Here is a 27,822-nt window from a genome sequence, read left to right as displayed (position 1 = left end):
ACGAAGATTGATCTAATTTGAATATGCATACTTTTAAAGAACTGTCCGGATTTACTCAAATGTCCGTATTAACCCGGATTTACCCATAGTTGTTCTTTCCATTTCAACTTTTAAATTAATATATATTCCTATAACAGCTCTTCGTTGCTTTGAAGGTAGCTACACAACCAAAACCGAGAAAAACACATATATACAGGTTTAGCAGACTAATAGAAGCTGTAAAAGACAGTTCCCGACAGACAATATAATACATTAATATCTGTCACAACAGTCTCAAGTTCGAACAACGTTTACATTCATAAAGACATTTTTTAATTACCTCTTTCCACTCAGCCTCCGACACAATATGGATATTTCGCTTTACTTTGAAAGAGAGAGAAACATTAAATAAGTACTTCATTAGGACTTGCAACCATGTGATAGTATTCACGGATTTTGACTGCTGCAAATATGTATCCGATAAGTTGAAATGCGTATAATTGTTAATGTAATTTGGCTTCAGAGAGAAAAGTGACGCTGGGAAGATCACACAACTTGAAGCTGAAAACAATCAGCTTAAACAAAAGTAAGTATAATATATATATATATGTGTATAAAAAAATGTGTCAAATGTTTAAACATAACTCTTTCTTACGCTATTCAATAATAATCTTCGCTTTGCGATACAGGTTTATGCATAAGTTAATTTGATAACGTGGGCGAGATTTTGCATACCTGTTTTAGTAATTTACAACTATAAGATGGAGTGGATTGTGCGTTTATGTAGGATTGACCCATTGAAAGTAATAGTACAGAGGTCAGAGAAAAAATGTACTATTTCACCAAGAAGATGATTAAAACTATAAAAAAGATGATCTCATTAGTGTATTCCAATCGATTCCAGCGTTGTATTGAGTAATAAGAAACGATGCATCATGGGATAATTGCATAGTTTCCGGGAAATTTTGTATCTGTGTCCTGGATTTAATTATCAATCACATCACCATGTCTTTGATAAATAAATTTAATGACAGAGTAAAAAAAAGTAGATCAAATGTTACCTCATCATCTGATATAAACCTTAAATATGTCGTTGGGTGATTGAATACGAGGCACTGATAATTTTTTTTGTATGAATATATTAAAATAAATGAAGATTAAGCATGGCAACAATATTAGTTAGAATACCTTCAGCATTTCAGTTAATATTCCAGTGTCATTTCTGAACAAACGTTGTCATTTAATATCAATATTGGAAACAATAAGGCCAACTCCATACCAGATGACATCTAATGATATTGTGATGAAACAACGTTATGCTGTGGTTGTGGACAAGATACTAGAATATTTTGCTAAATGTGTATATTCTTAATTACTCAACTTACAATCTACAACGACCATTACTCCAAGAGGTAGCAGGGGTAATTAGGGATACATTACATTTCATATCTATTCAACTTTCGATCAGTATTAATTAAAACGTTTGCAAGTATAAACATGAACAAAAAATGATCTACGTAGTCGCCAAACATTCTCTAAAAGGTTTGCAATTAACCTAATTGTTTTGTTATATGGGTATTTATTTTTTACGGTCGATTCACACATTAGTAGCAAATGGAATTTTGTCCTAATTGAAACCGGTTTTTATGTCAAATTTGTTACAGAGCTGGTAAAATCATTTATGTAGTGAAACATCACCAGGGTCGTCCTTTCTTTAAATTCGCGACTGTGAAGTGTTTTGACGAGTTATGATGTAGTGAAAATGTTTGGGGGATATATCATGCAGGGGATTTTGCATATATTTGGTGTTGTTACCTCATTTTAGGCCTTCGATATGTAGTTTCTTATATTATCTATGTTTTTAAGAAACCTTTAAATTTTGCTAAGGAAATGTATACGTAGTGGGCCTTTAAAGCATAGTTATAAGTATCAGCTACTTTTGGAGGAAGAAGTGAATAGAGAAAATTTGGTGCTAAATTATCCTCGATTTTGTTGACTTTACTGTAAGTTTTCTACATTTGCGTCTCTTAGAAAGTGTCACCAGGCCCTTTTCGGATGACCAAGTGGTTACGATGTCCCGACATATTAGGCCACGAAAAAAATATGGGTTTAGGGTTACCCGACCGAACCTATTTTTTCCCACTTTTCTACGAAAAAAAAGTCGGGATTTCGACCTCAGACTCCGGTTCCGGTCATTATTTTAGAGTGAAAGACATTAAAAAAAATCCTTCCGACCCTTTTTTTGCCAAAGTAACTTTAAACAGACTTTTTCTTTTTTTGGCCTACCCCAAGCTCTCCACCTCTGAGATGCGGGTTCGGATCCCATGAGGGGCAATTGCCAGGTACTGGCGGCTGGTCGATGTTTTTTTTTCTCCTGGTAATCCAGCATTCCTCCACCGACAAACCTGACACGTCCTTAAATCGCCCTGGCTGTTCATACGGCATTAAACTAATAAAATCAAAACCAAACATTTTTTTTGAAAATAATGCTGCATCAGTTACATATGAAAAAAACAGTAATATTTTTTCCGGCTTCACGTTGAGGTATTTCTAAGCATTTTATTTTATAATTTTTAAAATATCTTTTCCGTGTGCAATAAACTGCAAATAACTTAATACTTTAATTCTTAAATTCACATTCAGTATCGCTATCGCTTCATCATCCTCAACTATCATCTTTATCATTATCGTTCTATGATTTTCATCATCATCATCCTCATCATTATCTTTATTTCTAACCTTGACAATGGATCAGATTTCAAAAAATTATATTTCTAAGTAGTCAAACGTATTATCATTTCGATCATTTCGTGAATATTGAATATAATTAGATCTACAAACGATAACCTATTTATAAGTGGGAAGTGCGTTTTGTACGTGTCTTTATGTTGCAATGCACTGATTATGAGAAACAAACAAACCCCAATTGTATGCATGATTGTAAACTGTTAGTAACACTAATAATGTAATAATGATACATGATATGCATTATTTTAAGTCTTAAATAGTTATCCTTTTAGTTTTCACCATTTCATCACTGAAAAGATATTTAATATTAACTATAGGCCGTACAACTCCCTTTTTATAATGTAACTATGTACCGTACACCTCTCGAGATAAACATTTGCTATGAGCCGTACACCTCGAGACAAACATTTGCTATTTGCCGTACACAATTGCGATTTGGACGAGCCTTTTGATTAAATGAAACGGGCTGAGAAGTATTTTTTCTTGTGTATCTACCCTTATATATCATAATAGAGTACTGTAGTACTAAAATATATATTTAATGTCGATGGAAGGTTCTTTTCCAGCATCTGTTCTAACGACAGGCGATTTACGTCTGACCTCCCTTGGTATGGTGGCATGTTTATATCTGTCAAGTTTGTTTGCGACTTTTCTCGAAAACCATTTATATATCATTGTGTGGCTGATATATTCGGAAACACGTGTACTAAACGTCAGTATCCAAAAAACATCTCAAAATGCAGATAAAAGCGACAATCTTGCCTTTGTTCAAATCCTGATTTTCTCACTCTCGCTGCAGGGGGTACCTAGCTCCGGTGACATTAACACACGGTGATTATGGTCGTCATATTTCATGAATCGTCTCAAAGGTGTGATCAAGAGGTTGATAAAATCCGTGATACTGATAAAGAATAAGTCTTAAATAAAGTAAAATATATTCTACATAATTGAAATACAAATAATCTTTAATATTTCAAGAATCAAGACAACATTACATTCAAAGAATGTAAGTTAATGTTCTAGTAATAATGGTTTCTAAAACAAAGTTGCCATTTAAGATCAATGTTTAAATGAAAATGTCCAACTTCACACCAGTTGACAATTAAAACAACAGTAAATATTATATGCTTTGTGTGTGGACACAATACACAATGCTGAAATATTGTACCGATGTGTTCATGTGGAAGGAAGAAGAAATGTTGATGATACACTGGTTGTTAACCAACTTTCTAATACACTGTAACAGTTACGATTGTTCAAGCTAAACCTATTTATAACTGAGCTTACATAGAAATGCATGTCCTTTCGGGCTTCGTCCTATATAAAAGCTCTTTGGAAAACACAAACATGCAAATTTGATCTACGGAGCCAGCAAACATTTATCACTGAAAGAATATCAATTAACTTAATGATGACAATGAAATTGGGTCCTAATTAAAGGCGTTTTTTGAAAGTTAATGTGTCGGTATTGTCAGTTCTATAATAAATCATTATCATGACCGTCCGTTCGCAAACATTTAAATTGACATCTTCAAATCACTAGAATTAATTCATCTTGATCTATAAAAACATGTTTACAAAATTTTTACCACTGTAACCTAGACTTCATAGATTGTTATTATGTAATGGGCATCGGCTGTACGTGTATAACAATTACTGAATAAACTGTATTTCGGTCAATCGGCTTATTCTGTCTGGCGAAAAAGAAATATAGATAATATTACGTTTATTATCATTGCAGAATAATGCCACAGCGGAATCCACGGCCACAGGTAGGCTTATTATAATAATGAAACACATGTTTGGTCTTACATTGTATACCAATGTATAACAACGTATAACTTGCAGGAATATACCAATGAGCAACAAAAGGAAATGCAATATTAACCCACACACGAGTCAGAAAAATTCTCCTATTGTAGTAATGCAACTGTGATTGCCATGTTCTATGACGAAAAATGTTTTTACGATTTTACAATTTGATACATATTCGCATGTATGTGTTGTTTAATGAAATACCTATTTTATGTTTTTTTTATCACATCAGTAATATGTATCCCACTATGATAAATTTTATCAGGTCAACGGTCTTAATTCAGAACAGATTATAACGACTTAAACCATTTAATAATGATTTCACACTACACCTGCTTATGACATTATAATCTTATATATCAAATCGACTTTGATACCATGTGTAAGACATTTGAAACCGCAAATAGTGATTTCAAATATTAAAGTTTGCGTTTTGATATGGAGAGCATGAATTTGTCACGCGCATATTCTAATTGCAATATTTGTTATTTTTTAAGTTTGATTTCAATTGATAACCACAATGCATTCATATTGTCAATTTATTTAACTCTTTTATTTAATACGAATTCGTGATATTTATGTAACGCCTTTTTAGTATTAAGGAATTTATTCATTTTTTTACCTAATTATATAACCTGCATTACATTTGGTACACTATATTATTATTCATATCCGTATATATAATAACTAAATGAGAGGCTCTGAAAATTGATAACCAAGCTATTAACAAAACGCTTCTGAACGAGTTTTTGTGAGGAGAGATAACGCGTTAAGTATGAAAGTAATGCTAAACTATAATGTTGATTACTTTTTCTTTTGAGAAAGGAAACAAAAATCATTTTTGGTCAAATATCCCAGTAAATGGTTTAGTTATGTTTAGGGCACAAACACGGATAGTTGATGACATCACACGTTTATCTATTGTGATTTATTATTGCACTGATCAAAATAATTCAAATTAATCCATCATTCAAATTTTTGTGAACTCTTCTCCATAAGATAAAACCCTATTGGTACAGTCTTGTGTGTATATCTGCACATTACTTACCTATTTTATAATATGTGTCGATTATAATATATTTAGAGCTGCGATAAGCTCTAAAACATGCATATTAAACTAATATTTTGCAATAAATTGCCAATCGTATATAGTGTCCTATTTGCTATAATCATTCCGAAACGTTAAGCCGTCGAGTACTAGATGCTAGCCCACGGCGGTTTCTAGCGTTTTATCATTGAGTTTGTGTTCATAGTATCCATTTTTCTTTTCCCTCCAACAAAGTGGTACGCTTTTCTGATTATATGTAATAACTACTTGGATGTGGATCAAATCATTTACGGATTGTGAGTTCATATAAAGCCATGGCCAAGCAGTGATTAACGAGGCTCACCTAGATGAGTCTTTAGACTCAAGAGTTTCTTGTGGAACTTACCAAAATTATGAGAACCCCCGATTTCTTTGTAATGGGAATAATCCAAATTTGAAAATTAGTGTTCAAGTCTCGCCTTAAGATTCCTTCATAAATAACGTCATGTTCCTTACATAATACGATGTTGCAATAACATTTATGGAGATTTTAAGTCAATTGACCTTTAAGATAAGGATGACCTATAATCATAACGCTTTGTCTAATGTTGTCTGTCGTGTTTCGTCAGCAAACATTTCGTACAAATGAGTGTATAGTGTACAGTGTATGGGCAGTGGGTTGATGTGATGAACGAATACGAAGTTTGTTCAAATGGATGACTTTCATTCAATGACACAGGGGTTGTATAGGCTAAAATCTTAAAACGACTTCTTGACAATGGCTAAGAGGACTAGATATCTGACATCGGAACTGATCTTTACTTGGAAGGACAATCAGGTTGGTTCAAATTGATGAGCTTGACATTCAATTAAGGCCACCGTAGCAAAACGCGCCTGATATAATGCAATGACTTCAATAGAGAGAAATAATTAACAATAATTAATAAGCTTCCTGGTATTGGGCCTATAACATGCTAGAATTTAGAGCTATCGAGTTTGATCAAATGAGCATTCTTGACACCCAATTGAGGTCATGAGGTAAAAAAGACACTTGATGAAATAGATGACTTTGATCAACTCTAAATTACACAGTGTTAATATTGATCCAACGATCGCTGATATTATCGTGCTTATTTGTCAACTGTGGAGCATCTTTAAATTATTGGTGGTGCCTTGTTTTGTACTAAGATGACCGTTAAGACTCATAGGCTTCTTGTTAGCAACAATTAATATTTGTGAATTTTAACTAAGAATTCGAGCTATTTATTTGTAATTACCATAAGCCATATTTCCCACTGAATTGTTCTACTAACATGTTCCTGTTCATATATCACACATATATATATATATATATATATATGGCAACAGAAACGTTATCTAATGAACTATTACTTGGTATGGTCCGCAAACAACATTGGCGTATAAATAAATAATATAAATGCTATATAAATATTAAGATGCATATACATGTCTTTCATGTCGTGATTTAATTTAACCTTTGATTATTTTTTTCACAGCTGACCTGTCCTCATTGTCAGGTAAGTTACGATGTGTATCTTCTGTCGGTAGGAACATTTTCTTTTATTTATATTGTGGTCAGAGAACAGGAATATAATCTGCTTCATTGATAACTGTAAGATTATTTATAGGTTATAGTATATCGTTAATGGCTCTGTGGCGTTGAGACATTAGATATCTACGTGTATCACTTTGATAGAATCAATCATAGTAACAGACAATAACAAGACTAGTTTTTGTATATGTTGGTTATCAACACTAACCCATCTGAATCTATATTAGGATTTGTTGTTGTCTTATTCTCGCTAAACCAATCATTTCTATGTTACAGCACAAGGGGAATGACTTCAAAGTAAGTATCATATTTCATCAAATTGTCAGTCATATACAATAGTGAATCATTTACTGAGACGTTAAACTAGTATTAATAGAGAAATGCCATTGAACATACACGTCTAAATAACGTATGTTCTTTCTTTGTGTGTCGCGATCCTCTCAGGTATTATAATAGTATTAAACGGACACAGCAGTATCACAAATCATCGGGTGGATATCAATTATGTATCTGTATCAAAATCGTATCACTTATTGTCAGAATAGCACCAGTAGCATATCCGTAATTAGGTGACACCATTAACCAAGACTATGCAAGTATTATCAACAACCCAATGTTTGTATTTACTGCAAACATAATAATGATGTAAACAAAGTACATAACAGTTGCAATTTGCCCAAAAATAATGTAAAAGCTAATTCAGTTGATATACATAAAGAATCCTTATAAATTATTTTCAAACTGATAACGTTATCATATGAAGGATTCGGTGACACTTACATTAACATACGTATAATAATGTACCACCGTACCTTTTGTATTACATACTTTCACATGAAGCTGCAATCGAAACATAAGATAGTTATATCAGAGACGACAGTTATCTGATGAGTATTACCAAGCTTTATATTGTATGACTGGATAAGAAGGATAGGGATATTCTACCGGAGGGTCACAAAATGTAGTAAACCCTTAGGCTTACCGAGGGTTTTGCAACATTTTGTGATCCCGGGGGTAGAATATCTCTATCCGCCATATCAGCTTATGAAAGAGTATTTTTTTCTTTCATATCCCTACGTTTTACTGCAAGTTTACAACTATAATATCCCGCCATTTTGAAATAAATTCGAAGAAATCAACGACTGGAAGTCAATTTTCTATACATGAAAAATTACGGGATATTTTCAACACAAATTTCGTTGTTTTCATCTTTTATAGTCAAACCAGTCAATTTTGTGAAAAAAATGTTAATATTTTACCGATGATAGAGTGATTTTATTGACGCTATGACGTCACGAGGCTTTATTGCATGGGTAGCCATGCAATACAGCCTCAGACGACATGGGTGTATTGCCCTAGACCAGCCAGTATTACACCCGTAGGTATGAAAGAATATATGTTATGTCTGCATCACTTAAAGTTATGTTAACATTAGTTATGTGTTGTAGGTAAACAGATTTAACACGCTAAACCAAAGTTAAGAAATTTCACTATCTTACCTTAAGATAATTACCAAAAGCATAAATAAGAATGGATTAATTGAAAAAAAACCTCATAATTAGCAACATTCTGTTGAGATCATTACTTGCTGTTCAAAATATACACACCGTAGCCCAACATAAAATTAGGTATTAGAAAACGAAATAAACGTATAGATACTCCATAGAATAAAAAATAACTTAAATGACCTTTACGTGAATTCCAAAAAAAAAAAACCCATAAAAGTACGAGACGTTTATGTAGATGGATATGTACCCCATTCTTAAAAATCCCAGGTGCTGAGTGATACAGACATAACTGATGTTAACATAACTCATACCAATAGGATTATAAGTAAAGAACAGTTACTATAACAGTAAACTTGGCTCAAAATAAATTAATTCTTTCTTGTAGGAAAGATACATTATAATTACATGTTGATAAAATTGAACCAAATACTTGAAAAATGATGATAGTATATTGATCCAGCATTTACATGTACTTGCATCATATTTATAGTTCCTATGTTCTGGTATTTTTGTTAGTGTCCATTAGTTATAGCCTGTGAAAATTTCATAAATTAGGATGTGCGGTATAGGTGCTACATATGCTTTCTTGTTATATCCACTTTCATAGAGATAAGTTAACGAGGTATCCCTCGTAATCAAGTAATTGTTTCACTAATTATACAGTATAACCATTGTCATATTCCAGAGTGTTCAACAAATTAAATAATTATTGTAATTTTGTTAACATAAAATTATTTGGCGGGCAAAATATAAGAATAGTACAGATCCATTCTCCATTATGATCACATACATTTTTACTTTTCGTATCATAGCTCCTTACATTTCGTATTACATACTTGACCATAAAGCTCCAATAGAAGCCTAAGAGAGTTATATCGGGGAGGGCAGTTATCTAATGGTTATAACCAGGCTTTATATTCTATATAACCGAACGACCTGTGTATATTTTAATAGTAAGTGTTTTACATATAGACACATTTTCATATCATATCGACATTATTCAGTTCGTTAGAGGTCCGGAATACTTCAACTATATGCATGTATTGCCTGCACGTGAGTTTTATATTTCCTTTAGAAAATTATCAGGGTAAGATGAGATGCTAAAAGCCTTTTGACAATGAAAGTCTGATAATTCGATTTTTATTTTAATTGAGTTCTTTGAAGTCTGAAACAATGATTTTGAAAAAAAAAATGACATTGAATAATACAAGACCGGCCTAAAATAAAAGGGTATCAGATAGATCTTATTCTAATGTATTGGCCTATGGCTGTTTTAAATTAGAGCTATACACATATTCTTTATCAATAATCCACAATAACCTCTTTGTGCATGTATGATATTAGAATGAAAATAGAAAACTTATTTTAGAAGAAAAAAACAACAACAAAAAATGATAAAAAAGTAAAAGCGTTTGCAAGTAAAATCCAATATACCGTTTTAACCACCTAATCATTGTTCAAAGTGTATTTGATAATGGTACCGTTTGAGTTCTAGATAGTGTCCGCCCTGTTATCTTTACCTGTCAATATAGCGATTTCATTCAAATCTAATTATACAAATAAACATTTTGATGAGGTCGAGACATGATTATATAAACCAAAGAAAAAGTATCGAACGAGGACGTAGTTCGTAGTCGGAGTATTGTTTTATTAATTTTCTATATATTTTTTCACATTTTGAAATGAGTGTGAATTTAAATGTTTGATTAAAACCAACATAATGAAAACGCATTTTGTACATTTGATGCTTTTATTATATGTACACGTATATCTATGTACCCGAATGTAATTGCATGCATATACGTGTATATGTTCTTTAGAGCATTATTACATTACACCTGTAGCTCCATGTTGCAGACACAGCCAAATGCATGTTTCCTTCTCCAATGAAATAATCAACTTTTATACCAAAAATATATTAACATTAAACTGTATGCTCTTATGATTAGGACTAGTGTTGTAATTGGTCTAGTCGGAATTTCAGAACGAACATGAAACATATTCATTATCCAATGTCTCAAGATACTTAATAAATGTTATTCAATGTTTCCTATTCCCCTATCGTGTTAACGTTGAAACGTTAAAAGTTTAAACAGTAGTTATCAGCTTCATCAACTTTGATAGAAATAGAAACTGCCGACGTCGTCTGTCACATTTCGTGGTTACGCTTCGGGTCATCAAAGCATTTGTTTTAAAGCGCCACGAATACGAAGCGTTTTGGTAACGTAGACAATAACGTTATCTAAAAATATCTGTGCAATATTTTTTTTATTTTTTTTATAAAATTCTTTTGGTATAATCGGGCGATATAGTGCTCTATCGGTAAAAACGTGGCATGTATTTGACCAATGAGAATTGACAAAAATCCAGAAAAATATAAATTGTTTTATTTTGAAATTATTAAACTGCTTATGAAAAAGTTCCTTAAATACTCATTTTGTGAAAAAAAAGGTATTTAAAAGTTATATAGCAGATTCAAAACCATATTATGATGTCTAGAACAGGGAATGATATTGTGTACTGGGTACTGTTTGTCTATCTGTCTGTTTATCGTTATTTTTTGTTATCTAATTCTTATTTTTCTTCTCTTTCAGCGTGTGAGTATCTTACTACATTTACACGGTGATGTATTACCTTGTTTGCTTTCCTCAAAATAGCATAAATTCGATAGCATTGCACTAATATGCTACGTACTAGATTGTTCTATAAAACATATTCAAACGTTTACAAATATCGTGGCATACTTTCAGTTTTATGTAGGCGTCCTATGGGATTTGTGGTAAAACTGCTTGCAACATGAGCTTATTTAACAGTCAAACTTGCTCCCTTATTTTGGATATAATTACATAACAATATACGACTTGTAACTTAGTATGTACTCTTGTTTCCAACTTCTTTAAAATCAAACTATATTATTACAAAGCGTCTTGATAATGTTAAATTTTATATGTATATCTAAAAACAATGACTATAACCATGACATTACACCACTGTTGACATGCCTGTAATCCAGTTGATACATACATGGTTTCCCAAACAACATGCCCCGAGTTTGACCCTTTGTAAGAAGTGTTTCAATAGATGGATAAATTTCATATTTATACGTTAAGAAAAGTAAAGATCTATTTTATACAACGATATATAACAACCTGGCAACATATCTGTTTCTGAATACTTGTATTGAAATTCATGAGAAAGTCACATTTCGCTAATTTAGCGATTTGTTCAGAAAATTTATAACTTCCAGTTAAAGTGTATGTATTTAAGGAGTTCATCCTTCTTTTCGATAGCATTCTGAATTCTGTCCCTGAAATTCAAAGAAATTCAAATTTTGATACAAGTCTTTAAATATGTTTCCTGGAGATGGACAAATGAATCCTGGGTGATTTTTTGTATGATTATATTCAATAAAATAGGTGATTTTCTGGTCGTATAGTAGAGTCCAATAATTTCAGCCTGAATCTTCATGTTGATGGAAAGTCACTGAATCGTGACAACATAGATGACGCCATAATTTCTATTATGCATTATCACACGTAATGATAATGTGATCAGTACATTTGTACCAAATTAAGTTAAATTAGGATACCAATACCCTCAATAGCATTTCGAATTTTCAAAAATGGTTTAGTATTGCAAAAGTTATTACCTGTCAAAGACAGGACATGTTTTTTGGGACACCCTGTAAATAATATTGCCTATACCAAATGCAAGTATACTGTATACAGAAAACTTATAAATAATTTTCAAACTGATAACATTAGCGTATCAAGGATTCGGTGACACTAACACGAACATCATCAGATAAATGTTTTCATTTAGGTACTTTGGTATACGTGAACTCACATTTGGCGGATACAAGATAAGCATGGTATAATACCACATCCATGTTTCAGTATAATACAGTACCTCCTTACCTTCTGTATTACATACTTTCACACGAAGCTTCAATCGGAGCATCAGAGAGTTATATCAGAGACGACCGTTATCTGATGGTTATTACCAGACTTAATATTGTAGGACTGGACAGTGTAATATATCAGATGGGTTGTAGGTAAATAGGTTTAACACGCTTAACCATAAATTTCCCAGAATAAAACTACAAAATTATGGCAACTTTAGCACAGAAATCATAAATGTAATTATTTATGTTTGCTATCTTATCCGAAATCGTGATGATTAAACAATAAATAACCTAACATAGAAAAAATCATAATGGATTATATGCTTTTATCATTAATCTAAATATCGCCAAAATGACACCACATTTACAATTGCAAAAAGAAGAAATGTGAACAATTAAAACTTACATAATCAGCAGCATTCTGTTGAGATTATTACTTGCTGTGGGCAATAAAATATATATTATATATCGTAGATCAACAGGTTTGACACAACAAGCTACAAATATCACGCTATATAACAACTAATTAAGACGAATTTACTACAGAGATATTTTTATTTAAGTCTGCTAGCTGATCCGATGTCATGGTGGTTAAAGGATCACGAGACTAATATTATAGAAGAAATTATAATGGGTAATATAGCTGTATCATTAAACTAAATATTGCCAAAAATGACACAATGTTTACAATTACAAAAAGGATAAATAAGAATGGATTAGTTTGAAGATATATAATAAACAGCGTTATGTTGAGATCATTACTGGTTGTTCAAAATATACACACCGCAGCCCAACAATTAGGTATAAGAAAACGAAATTAACGTATTGAAACTCGATAGAATAAAACAAATACACAAACTACCTTTAAGTGAAATCCTAAAAACATATAGTAGGGGAGGAGATATAGGTTCCCATGTACCCCTCTGGCAGTTTTTTGAAACATGTTTTTAGGACCGGTATGATGTCTAGTCTCATTTTATGCTTGTTGCCATTGACAACTAATCTCCCATGGGGGTCATATGGCGGCCATCTTGGATATCAGGTATCAAAAATGGCCAAAATGACACATTCGCATATATGCGCATAGATAGAGAACCAGACAACATTAAGAGGCAAATAAACACATTTTTTGATATGGTTGAAACATGTTGAATACGATTGAATCATAATAATGACGTTACGTCTTCTCAATTTTGCTAAGTGAAATGACGGGAAAACAATGAAATTTTCATTTTTCAAATCACCTTGTAACAATCATTTCCAATTAAACCAACCCTTGTGTAAACACATGTGTACTATAAAAAGATAGATCGCGTCAATGAGGTCGGAAAAAGAGAGGGACCCCCCCCATAAAAAAATTATCGGCAGTTATCAATTGGTTATAACCAGTTTTTATATTCTATAACCGAACGACTTGTGTATATTTTAATGGCTATATTTTTACATAGAGACATATTTTCATATCATATCGACATTATTCAGTTCGTTAGAGGCCAGGACTACTTCAGCAATATGCATGTATTGCCTGCACATGAGTTGTTTAAACTACATAATCCCATTACGTGCAATTTGTTTAGACATTGGTTGCGTCCTCGTTATGACTAACAACGTATTATGTATGTTTGAGAAGTAGAAAATGCATTAAACAAAAGTATTTGATTTAAAGTGTAAATATACTATAGTAAGGTGCCTCCTAAATGTAGACTGCGGTTAGTTTTATATTCCCTTTAGAACACTCTCAGGGTTAGATGAGCTGCTAAAAACCTTTTGGCAATGAAAGTCTGGTAATTTGATTTTTATTTTGATTGATTACTTCGAAGTTTGAAAACAATGGTTTTGGAAAAAATATGATATATGGTATAATACAAAACCGGCTTAAAATAAAAGGGTATCAGATAGTTCTTATTCTAATGTATTGGCCTATTAGTGGAGCGACTAAGGTCGATATTTCGGCGAAATTGTTCAAAGTTTGAAGAAAGCATGAAACTTTGCATATGACTTCTTTGGTAATGAGGTTTCAGGAAAAAAAATGGACCCCAAAAAGCATGGCCCCTAGCGGCCGCCATATTGGTTTTCAAAATGGCCGCGAAAAACCACCTTCTTTGACCCATAACTCACGTTCTATACCAGCTAAACCCAAACTTTAAACGTCTGCACCCATATTATTGATACTAAGGGACATCCTGGTAGTGTTAAACTTCATGTAGAAGGACCGCCATTTTGTATTTCAAGATTGCCGCCAACTTTGCCAGCTATATCTATATATATAATGCATTGAAATGGATAAGCTGACTATTAGCAAATATAGTGAGAGTATGGATATTTGTGTAGTGTTCGATACATAAAAAACTTGATTCTTATTTTAATTTCAACATGACCGCCATGTTGAAATCCAAGATGGCCGTTTAAATTAAAGTTGTTTCCGTATTTCACTCTGTAAGTGATCGAGCAAAAAATCAAGTTAACACTCTGAAAATGTTGAAATATATGCAATGCCTTGAATTGCAACTCTGCAGAGGATCATCTTTCATGGGCTTTATCGAATTCTCAAGTCGCAAGTCAACAGCGATTGACCAAACCACTGCCCATTTGCAGATTACACTTAACTCATACCTTGTCACTTCTACTGCGATCAATAGGGTGCATTTTCTTCTGTTTTTGAGAGTAAATTCCCAGTTGATTTCTTGTCACTACACATTACTTTCAATGTTGACAATCGGTTTTAAGTTGAACGTGCAGGAAACAGGAACACCCTTTCCTACATTCTAGGGTATTGGCATCTTCTACCAAACATTAATACTTCGTCTTCTTCCTTTCGATTCCTTCCTCATAGCGTAACTCATAAGGAACTGTCAAGTCATCCATAACCTATTGAGAACATCTAGACACACATTTCACCTTATGGTGTCTGAGAACACAATCCACCTTACTTATCATGTGTATGTAAGAATTCCTTCTTTAGATCATACAAACGTCTGCCATCCCTACCTACCTTTAGGAAAATTGATGAAAGTGTTTTCTTTTAATGGCTAGGACTTTTTTGTTTTTTCTCTTTTCATGATGTCTGTCAATTTACTTAGCGCCTTATCAAGGCAAACGCTATTTAGGAGCTGGGGTTGTAGACCGCCAAATAGTTCTTGGTGACATAATCAGCAGCTTGCACTATTGGTCCCATTTTTTGTCATATATCAACGTCAACCAGAACTAAATTCGGCAAGGTTCCAGATGACCAATATCTGACTAGGTTAGTTTGTTGTCCATGTGGTCCTAATATTGATTATACTCTCTGTCATCTTCATTGTTTGCACTTAGTTTGAAGTCTTATTGTTGCATTATATTTTCACTCAGTACTTGGTGCCGTATGCATGTTTTACTGACAGTGGCGTTTTAAGTTGATTTAGTTTACATATGCTGCACTGCTAGCATTGTGCTTCATATTTGTTCTTAATTCAACATCATTATCTGTTTTGCCTTCGTCACCTTCATCTCCAGTAATGTGATTGGAAGTTCTAGCTCGGAGGTTCAGCTAACATTTGTAAAGTTTTGACTTAAAGGTACTTATGACTATATTCGCAAGGACTTGTTTGTGGTTAATTCTAGTGCCACTAGTGTCAAAGTGACAGACGTACCACAAGGGGTTATGTCAGACGAGGTAGACATCCTAGCTTTGGAGTCAAAACCATGCTATCTCATCTATGAAGCCTGCTTTGGAAGACGAAGACAAATGCTATCCTTGCATTTAGTACTTCTGCCTGCAGGTCTGATATCTCTGATTAAATATGTTCTGATAATTCACTTGCTGTGATCAGGAATAGAGGTGTGATATCATCCATATGCATTAAATAGTTTCATTTTCAAAAAGATGATCCTGAATTGTTTTGAGGACACACTTGCTCTGCTCTGTACAGTTTATCTTTCTTCCGAATGACATTAATGAGTCTCTTCAGTACCTTCTGTAAGGTTTTGGCACATCTTGCATTTGTAGACAGTGTAAAGTATAATAATAGGTTATTGTGATGAAGAAAATATCCTTCGGGAAAGGTTATTTCCAATTACATGATATAGACGATTTCAAAGATCAATTTGTGATTTTTTTTTCTCTAATTAAATATGAACTTACATTTTGTGTTAAAAAGTCTCTGCCTAAGCCTCTTTTTAGAGTTAAAGCACTGAGTTCTTGTATGACCGTTCTTTCCAGAATTGCAAATATTACTATCTTGTAAAATTTGATTCTAGAACTATAATTATATATCATGCATGAAAATCGATGTGAAACATGAATGTTTTTCAAGCTACTGTACACTGAAATAGTTAAAGGTCTGATACCTGTCTGAATGGATGAAGTATAAGGACGACGTCGCGATCATAAACGACACGCTTTATGGAAATTAACGTTTGCATTTAATTCATGTATTCATATTAGTGGGGGAGGAGAGAAGTAGGTTCCCATGTACCCCTCTGGCAGTTTTTCGAAACATGGTTTTTTAGGACCGGTATGATGTCTAGTTTCATTTTATGCTTGTTGCTATTGACAACTAATGTCCCATGGGGGTCATATGGCGGCCACCTTGAATTTCAGGTATCAAAAATGGCCAAAATAACACATTCGCATATATGCGCATAGATAGAGAACCAGACAACATTCAGAGACAAATAAACACATTTTTTGATATGATTGAAATATGTTGAATACGATTAAATCATAATAATGACGTTACGTCTTCTTATATTTGTGAAATGACGGGGAAACAATGAAATTTTCAGCTTTTTTTTCCCTAAAAAATCGATAAATGTCATAATTTTTATCACAAGTAAAAAAAATTGATGGACAAATCACCTTGTAACAGTCATTTCGAATTGAAACAACTCTTATGTAAACATATGTGTACTATAAAAAGACAGATTGCATCAATGAGGTCGGAAAAAGAGACTGAACCTCGCCCCCCCCTAAAAAAATCACAAAAACTGGCCAAAATGACACATTCGCATATATGCACATAGATAGAGAACCAGACAACATTCAGAGGCAAATTAACACATATTTTGATATGATTGAAGCATGCTGAATACGATTAAATCATAATAATGATGTTACGTCTTCTCATTTTTGTGAAATGACGGGAAAACAATGACATTTTCAGCTTTTTTCCCCTAAAATATCGATAAATGTCATAAATTACACCACAAGTAAAACAATTGATGGGCAAAACAACTTGTACCAGTCATTTCGAATTGCACTTACTCTTGTGTAAACATATGTGTATTTTAAAAGGATTTTATGTTTTTTAGCTGAAGAATCGTGGACATCCCCCTCCCAACACTACTCGTAGAGAAAAAAATCTCATTATTATTATTACATAAATTACATATTTCCTGATCTATGATTCAGACAGTTCCAAACTACAATTACATTTTTTAACAGCCATGGTCATGTAAGGATGTGCCAGGTTTATTGGTGGGGAAAGGCGGAGTTCCCGGAGAAAAAACACCGCCATCAGTCAATACCTGGCAACTGCCCCTGTAAATTCGAACAAGCTACCCAGAGGTGGAGGGATTGTGGTATTATGTCGAGACATCATAACAATCAGCCATCCCGGCCCCAATTACAGCTAGAAAGTGGTTAGACCGTATAATCCACTCTTTTAGTGAACAACTGGAAACATAGATTTTTTTTCATAAATTTTCGGCTCGTGCCAGAACGAAACATACCACTGTGTTCGAATTATTATCCTTGTTTTGTTTGTCCTGAAGACACGATGGTATAGCACAGCTCATTACCACAAAACTAAATCCTTTCGGTATCACGACTGTTACTTTGGTTTTCATCAAACTGCGGCAGGTTGGCGTTTGGGTTTCATCACTCCAAGAAAATAAGTGTACACATCTATTTCGACGATTCCCTCATCCTCCACCAAGTCTAGGAATCGTTGGAGCGATGACAAATGACAGGTTGGGGGCTTACCTCGACGGCCATTGCCAGTCGGGGGAGTTTTCTGGGGATCAGGTCTCCGAGCACATCAACGTGCTGGAGATAAGGCTGTTCGGTTGGCGCTGCGGGCTTTTCGGAAGATTCTACATTCCAAGGTGGTTTGTGTGACTACAGACGACTCTACAGTTGTCGCGTATCTGGAAGGAAAGGGTGGGGGGGGGGCAAAGTCCCACGTCCTTTGTGCCCTCGCTATTCGTGTTCTTCTCTTCTGTCAGGAAATGCGGTTGACTCTCTTAGTCAATCATCTTCCAGACAGGATAAATGTTCTGGCGGATACTCTTTCCAGGCGCCGCAAGCCGGTTGTGACAGAAAGGCAGCTAAATTCTTCGAGGCATTTGCTAGATGTGGAACATACCTCATATAGACATTTTCGCCACTTCGCCTCTAATTGTCCACTTTTGTCTCTCCGGTGCCAGACCAAATGACTTGGGCTGTGGACGCTCTATCTCTAGATTGGGAGGGGATACATGCTTATGCATTCCCTCCATTCAACCTGGTGGGCAGGGTTCTAATAAAAGTTTCGGGAGCATCATTTTCCCCTCCTTCTGATAGCGCCCCTGTGACCGAGACAATCCTGGTTTCCGGAGCCTTGTCGTTTCTCTTGGTGGATATTCCTCTGGTTTTCCCACTCAGAACCAATCTCCTGCGCCAGCCTCGGTCCCGGAAGATCCATTCAAGAGCGTGGAAGCTATCTCAGGAGGCCTCGCTCAGTCAGGCTTTTCTTAAGACTTGTCAGCTCGCATCGCCCGATCAATAAGTCTTCCTCACCTGGCGTCTAACATTCATGGAAGTTCTCATGGTAGATCAGAGTTATGGTCTTCCAACTCTTTGTCTACCTTGATTAGGTGGTTCAGTCTGGACAGGCCTAGGGTATGGCTCCACAGTGGAATCTAGCACTTGTGTTACTGAAAGGGGCTCCTTAAGAGCCTTTGGTGTCGGTCTCCATTAAGGTTTTTACGTTTGACTTACTGCTTGCTTTTGCCTCAGGCCGTAGAAGGTGTGATATCCATCTATTTAATTTTCGTGCTTCGTTGGGCCAGATATAGCTCTGTTACCCTACTCACTGATTCTGCCTTTTTGGTAAAGATTCACAATCTCTATTGAGTCGAAGGAGAATGATCGGCTGCTTTGTCCAGTCCGGACGCTTAGGTTTTCCCTTGATAAAACAAGGGGGCGATGTATTATTCTTGTCCATTAAACAGGGCTAGCAGGATTTCTCCTCCCAGTACATCTCCAGATGGATATGTTAGATGATCAGGATTGCTTATGAGCAGTCTAATTATCAATCTGGGGCGAAATGCAAGGAGATGTCCCATTAGGTTAGAGCCCTTGCGGTTTCTTTGGCTCTCCATAATGGGTCATGGTTCCAGGACATCATGTCTGCTGCCTTTTGTCGTGGTCAGACTAATTTCAATGACTTTTACCTACGGTCCCAGTCCTCTCATTCTAATCGACTGTTTTCCTAGGATCCCGTTGTGGCGGCCCAGTCTGTGACTGTTCCTCCTCAGCAGATATTATATGTACTCGTAGTTTTAACTTATGCGAGGAGGAATCACAATGGTACACCTTTTTCATGGGGAGGTATATCCAAAAATTGAAGGAGAATAATTCGAACCCAGTTGTTTTCACTAAAAAGAAATAAATTATTACGGTTATTGGTTATTGGGAACTGCCTGAATTATGGATAAAACATGTGAACCAGCCTTTGGATGTTAACTGGATCCGGGAATATAATTCTTTTTAAATTATGGGGGAGGGGGTTGGAGGTCATCTCGCTTCTTCTGCTAAAAACCATAATTCTATCCTTTTATAATGCACATATGTTTAGACAAGAGTCAGTTCAAATCAGAATAACCGCTACAATGTGTGTTGACAGAATATTTGGAGTTTTAATTTATTGATTTTGTTTTTCATTTTTTTTTCTTCTGCGTTTTCTTTTCTGTGTGTGTGTGTAGGGGGGTCCCTCTCTTTTTCCCCACCTCACTCATGCGATATTCTTATAGTACACATGTGTTTACACAAGGGTTAGTGCACTTCGAAATCCATCAATTGTTTTACATGTGATGTAAATTATGACATTTATCGATTTTTAGGGGGAAAGCTGAAAATTTCATTGTTTTCCGGTCATTTCACAAAACTGGGAAGACGTAACGTTATTATTATGATTTAATCGTATTCAGCATGATTCAATCATATTCAAAAATGTGTTTATTTGCCTATGTGTGTTGTCTGGTTCTCTATCTATGCGCGTACATGTATATACGAATGTGTCATTTTGGCCATTTTTTGATAATTTTTCAAGGGGGGTGGGGTCTCTCTCTTTTTCCGACCTCATTGATGCGATCTATGTTTTTATAGTACACATATGTTTACGCAAGGGTTGGTTCAATTCGAAATGACTGTTACAAGGTGATTTGTCCATCATTGTTTTTACTTGTGATAAAGATTATGACATTTATTGATTTCTTAAGGAAAAAAGCTGAACATTTCATTGTTTTCCCGTCATTTCACAAAAATGAGAAGACGTAACGTCATTATTATGATTTAATCGTATTCAGCCTGTTGCAATCATATCAAGAAATGCGTTAATTTGCCTCTGAATTTTGTCTGGTTTTCTATCTATGTGCATATATGCGAATGTGTCATTTTGGCCAGTTTTTGATAAATTTGTATGGGGGAGGGGGGTCCCTCTCTTTTTCCGACCTCATTGATGCGATCTGTCTTTTTATAGTACACATATGTTTACACAAGGGTTGGTTCAATTCGAAATGACTGTTACAAGGTGATTTGTCCATCAATTTTTTTACTTGTGATAAAAATTATGACATTTATCGATTTTTTAGGGAAAAAAAGCTGAAAATTTCATTGTTTTCCCGTCATTTCACAAAACTAAGAAGACGTAACGTCATTATTATGATTTAATCGTATTCAGCATGTTTCAATCATATCAAAAAATGTGTTTATTTGTCTCTGAATGTTGTCTGGTTCTCTATCTATGCGCATATATGCGAATGTGTCATTTTGGCCATTTTTGATACCTGAAATCCAAGATGGCCGCCATATGACCCCCATGGGACATTAGTTGTCAATGGCAACAATAATTTGGAAAACTTAGCATAAATGAAAAAACTAGACATCATACCGGTTCCTATAAAAAACCATGTTTCGAAAAACTGCCAGGAGGGGGACGACCGGTACATGGGAACAATCGTTTGCATTTAATTCATGTATTCATATTGGTTTAGAGAATAATGCTAAGTGTGATATTTACAGAAATTAATAACATTTGGGACTCAAGTTTTAAAGTAATGTTTCATAAATAATAAGCCGTTTCGGTTAATTTATGTACCTTTAATTCTATGCTGCCGGTCATCTTGAATTTGAAATTGGCGGCCATTTTAAAAACTAAATAAGAATCGAATTAGTTTGTATCAAAAACTACAAAATATAGATACTCACTGTATTTGCAGGTGTTTTGTTTGCTTAAAGTCAGCTTAGCCAATCATTATTTTATCATTATATATAGATATAGGTACATGTAGTAAATTTGGCGGCCATCTTAGAATGCAAAATGGCGGTCTTTCTACATGAAGTTTAGCACTAACAGAATGATCCTAAGTATCAATAATAAAAAGTACCAATAATATGGGTGTAGACGTTTAAAATTGTTAACTTGGTTTTTTGCTCGATAATTTACAGAGTTAAATACGGAAACAGCGTTAATTTAAACGGCCATCTTGGATTTCAAAATGTCTATCATGGTGAAATTTAAATATGAATCAAATTATTTATGTATCAAACACTACACAAATATAATTACTCTCACTATATTTGCTTAAAATCAGCTTATCCATTTAAATGCATTATATATAAAGATGTAGCTCGCAAAGTTGGCGGCCATCTTGAAATACAAAATGGCGGTCCTTCTACATAAAAGCTAAAAAAACATAATGTTATAAGTATCAATAATATGGGTGTAGACGTTCAAAGTTTGGATTTAGTTAGTATAGATCGTGAGTTATGGGTCAAAGAAGGTGGTTTTTCGCGCCCATTTTGGAAACCAATATGGCGGCCGCTAGGGGCCATGATTTTTGGGGTCCATTTTTTTCATGAAACCTAATGTCCAAAAGAAGCCATATGCAAAGTTTCATGCTTTCTTCCAAATTTGAACGATTTTCATGCTTAGCCGCTCCACTATATGGCTGTAGTAAATTAGACCTATATATAATAACCTATTTGTATGATATTAGAATAAAAATAGAGGACTTTTTTAGAACAAAACATCAACAATAAATTTATAAAAAAGTTTGCAAAACAAATCCAATACACCGTTTTAACCACCTAATTGTTTTTCAAAGTGTATTTGATAATGGTACCGTTTGATTACTAGATATTGTCCGTCCTTTTATCTTTACCTGTCAATATAGCGATTTCATTAACCATACAGCCGTCAATATAATGTCCGAGAGACGTTGAAATATTAATTAAAAAAATAATTTTACATACGTTCTGACGAAAAATTTTCATTCACATATTATACAAATATAGCATTTTGATGAGGTCAATACATGGTTATATCGACCATAGAAAAAGGTATCAAACGAGGACGTAGTCTGTAGTCGATATTTTTCTGTTCAATATGACCATGGAATGCTATAATTGTTTTGTTATTTTCTATATTTTTTTTTTCATTTTTATATGAGTGAAATTTAAATGTTTGAATTTGAAAAAAAAAACATAATGAAAACGCATTTTGTGCACTTTATGCTTTTATCATATGCACCCGTATATCTTATGTACCCGCATGTAAATGCATGTACGTCTATATGTACTGTGATCATTACCAGATTACACCTGTAGTTCCATATAGAATACACAGCCAAATGATGGTTCCTTCTCCGATGAAATAATCCACTGTTATACCAAAAATATATTAACATTAAAATGTATTCTCTTATGCTTAAGACTAAAACGTTTGTTTTCAAGCGCCAAGCGTTTGTTTTAAAGCGCCACGAACACGAAACCTGTTGGTAACGTAGACAATAACGTTATCTAAAAATATCTGTGCAATATATTTTTATGCACTTCTTTCGGAATAATTGGGCGATATAGTGTTTTATCGGTGATAACATGGCGCGTATTTGACAAATGAGATGTGACAAAAAAATCCAATAAAATATAAATTGTTTGATTTTGAAATTATTAAACTGCACATGAAAAAATTCCTTCAACACTCATTTTGTAACTTTAGTAAAACTATATAACAGATTCAAAACCAAGTTATAATGTCTAGAACAGGGAATGATACTGTTTAATGTCTGGGTACTACCTGTCTGTTTATCTTTATTGTTTGTTATCTAATTCTTATTTTTCTTCTCTTTCAGCCTGTGAGTATCTTACTACATTTACACGGTGATGTATTACCTTGTTTGCTTTCCTCACAATATAATTAGGTCGATACCGTTGCACTTATATGCTACTTACTAGATTGTGCTATAAAACATACTCAAACGTATACAATATCGTGGCATACTACTGTTTTATATAGGCGTCATATGGGATTTGTGGTGATACTGCTTACAACATGAGCTCATTTAACAGTCGAACTAGCTTCCTTATTTTGGATATAATTACATAATAATTTACAACTTGTAACTTAGTATTAACTCTTCTTTCCAATTTCTTAAAAAAAACAAACTATATTATTGCAAAGTGTTTTAATAACGTTTAATTTTATATGTATATATAAAAGCAATGACAATAACCATTACATTACACCACTGTTGATATGCCTATAATCCAGATGATACATACTTTATACCGCCTATACCAAATGCATGTATACTGTATACAAACAAGGGCCCCGGTGGCCGAATGGTTAAGATGTCCCGACATATTACCACAAGCCCTTCACCTCTGGGATGCGGGTTCGAATCCCATGTGGGGCAGTTGCCAGGTACTGACCGCTGGCCGGTGGTTTTTCTCCGGGTACTCCAGCTTTTCTTCACCAACAACCCTGGCACGTCCTTACATGACCCTGGCTGTTAATAGGACGTAAAAATAAACAAACAAAATCAAACTGTATACAAAAAAAAATTTAAAAAAAAAAACTGATAACGTTAGCGTATCAAGGATTCGGTGCCACTAACACTAACATCATCAGATAAATGTTTTCATTTATGTACTTTGGTAAACGTGAACTCACATTTGGCGGATACAAGATAAGAATAGTATAATACTACATCTATGTTTCAGTATAATAACATACCGCCCTACTTTCCGTATTACAAACTTTCACATATAGCTTTAATCGGAGCATCAGAGAGTTATACCAAAGATGTTATCTGATGGTTATTGGCAGGCTTTATATTGTAAAACTGGACAGTATAATATATGTAATGTGTTGAAGTTAAACAGGTTTAACACGTCTAAGCACAAATTTCACAGTATCAAAAAATAAATTATGACGATTTTTACGACAGAGATCATAACGTTATTATTTTGTCTGTTATCTTATCCGAGGTCGTGGTGGTTAAACGATCAAAATACTAACATAAAAGACATGATAATGGATACTATAGTTTTACTATTAAACTAAATATTGCCATAAATTACTCAACATTTACAATTACAAAAGGAAGAAATAAGAATAGATTAATTAAAAGATACATAATTAATAACATTCTGTTGAGATCATTCAGTATCAAAATTCAAGGTGCTAAGTAATACAGATCAATATTAACATAATTCATACCCATTAGATTATACGTAACGTTCAGTTACTATAACAGTAAATTTTGCTCAAACTATTTTAATTCTTTCTTGTAGAAAATATACATTAGAATTACGAATCGAGAGACTTGTGCCAAATACTTTAAAATGATGATAATATGCTGATCCAGCAATAACATGTACTGGCATCATATTTTTAGATCCTATTTTTTTGCTCGTATATTTATTAGTATTCATGAGGTATAGCCTTTGAAAACGTTATAATTCAGGATGTGCGGTATAGGTGCTACATATGCTTTCTTGTTATATCCACTTTCCTTAAGATGAATGAACAACAAGGCATCCCTCATTGTAACTGTTTCACTAATTATACGGTATAACCATCGTCATATTTCAGAGTGATCAACAAATTTAATGATTATTGCATTTTTTATACATGGAATCACAATGGTTATGACCAGGGTTTGTATTTTATAACCAAACGACTTGTGTATATCTAATGGTTATCTTTTTGTACATAGAGACATATTTTCATATCATATCGACATTATTCAGTTCGTTAGAGGTCAGGAATACTTCAACACTATGCATAATGTATATTGCGTACATGCGAGTTATTAAAACTACATTATTCCATCACGTGCAATGTGTGAAGACATTGTCTGCGTCCTCGTTATGACTAACAACGTATAAGACATTTTTGAGAAGTAGAAAATACATTCAACAAAATTATTTGATTTAAAGTGTAAATGGAGCGATGCCTACTAAATGTAGACTGCGGTTACTTTTATGTTCCCTTTAGAAAACTATAAGGGTAAGATGAACTGATGAAAGACCTTTTGACACTGAAAGTCTGATAATTTGATTTATATCTTGATTCATTACTTTGAATTTTTAAGCAATGGTTTTGTAAAACTTTTGACATATTGAATAATACAAAACCGGCTTAAACTAATAGGGTATCAGATAGGTCTTATTTTAATGTATTGGTCTATGACTGTTATAAATTAGAGCTATATGCATATGTCTTTATCAATAATCCACAATAACCTTTTTGCATAATATTAGAATAAAAATAGAAGATTTATTTAAAAAAAAAAAACAACAATAACAACACAATTCAAAAAGCGTTGTTGAGTTTGAAAAAAAAATCCATTACATCGTTTAAACCACTTGTTTATTTTTCAAAGTGTATTTGATAATGATACCGATTGAGTTCTAGATAGTGTCCGTCCTTTTATCTTAACTGTCAATATCGAGATTCCATTAACCATAAAGACGTTGATATATTAATTAAACAGAAATAATTGCACATTCTGATGAATATTTTTCATTAAAATATTATACAAATACAGCATTTTGATGAGATCGATACATATCGATCAAAGAAAAAAGTAACGAACAGGAACGATATTTTATTCTGTGGTCGCTATAACCATTTATCACATAATCCGCTTTATATCCAGTGATTTCGCCCGTGTAATAGTTTTGCATATGTCTTTAATGTAATATGACTTCGAGCGATTTTCATTGGCTACACATTCATTTTGACTTCAGACAGAAACAATAAAATGGCGTCAGGAAAAATGACGTGACGTCAGGATTACGAGGACGGCGGGACAAAATAGCAGTCTCTGTTGGATTTTCGAAATACAAAAATAAAAACTTCTTAGACTCGTTTCATAAAATCTCATATGAAATGAACACTCATGTAAGATCCTTTATGTATTAAAATGCTATTAATAATTGATTTTTTCTATATTTTCTTAACACCAACATTAGTATAATAACGTACCTCCTTACCTTCCGGATTACATACTTCCACGTGAAGCTTCAATCGAAGCATTGGAGAGTTATTTCGGGGACTACAGTTATCTGATGGTTATTACCAGGCTTTATATTGTAAAACTGTACAATATAATATATGTCATGTGTTGTAGGTAATTATGTTTAACCATAAATTTCACAGTATACAACAGCAAATTATGAAACTTTGCAACATAGATCATACATGTAATTATCTATGTTTGCTGTCTAATCCAAAGTCATGGTGGTTAAACAATAGATCAAATAACATAGAAGGAATGATACTGGATGATATAATTTTATCATTAATCTAAATATCGAAAAAAAATGACACAACATTTATAATTACAAAAATAATACATAAGAATGAATTTGTTAAAAAAACATATAAACAACATTCTGTTGAAATAATTACTTGCTGTTTAAAATATACACACCGCAGCCCAACATAAAAATTAATAGGGCATTAGAAAACGAAATAACAGTATTCAATAAAAAAAAACATACGATAAAATATCTTGAAGTGAAATACTAAAAAAACATAAAAATACCAGAAGTTTGCCTAGTAGATGGATTTGTACCCCCTTCTTAAAAATCCCAGGTACTAATTGATAATTCTTTACTGTGGGATACATCATAATTGATAAAGACCAATATCAACATAAATCATACCTCATCGAAGTAAAGAACAGTTATTATAACAGTAAATTTGGCTAAAAATGTATTAATTCTTTATGTATT

At 33.6% G+C, this 27,822-nt stretch overlaps 1 protein-coding gene across 1 annotated transcript in view; it reads left to right on the top strand.

Moving 5' to 3' along the window:
• LOC138329827 (tropomyosin-like) overlaps window positions 1-27,822 on the top strand; it is a 134,866-nt gene that overhangs the window by 17,834 nt on the left and 89,210 nt on the right. Inside the window, exon 6 of the mRNA XM_069277119.1 lies at window positions 503-565. Coding sequence (XP_069133220.1) covers window positions 503-565 — 63 coding nt within the window. The remainder of the gene's footprint in view (window positions 1-502; window positions 566-27,822) is intronic.

The sequence above is a fragment of the Argopecten irradians genome, chromosome 8, assembly GCF_041381155.1.
Source record: "Argopecten irradians isolate NY chromosome 8, Ai_NY, whole genome shotgun sequence".
Lineage (NCBI taxonomy): Eukaryota > Metazoa > Mollusca > Bivalvia > Pectinida > Pectinidae > Argopecten > Argopecten irradians.
This window is presented reverse-complemented; position numbering and strand designations above follow the sequence as displayed.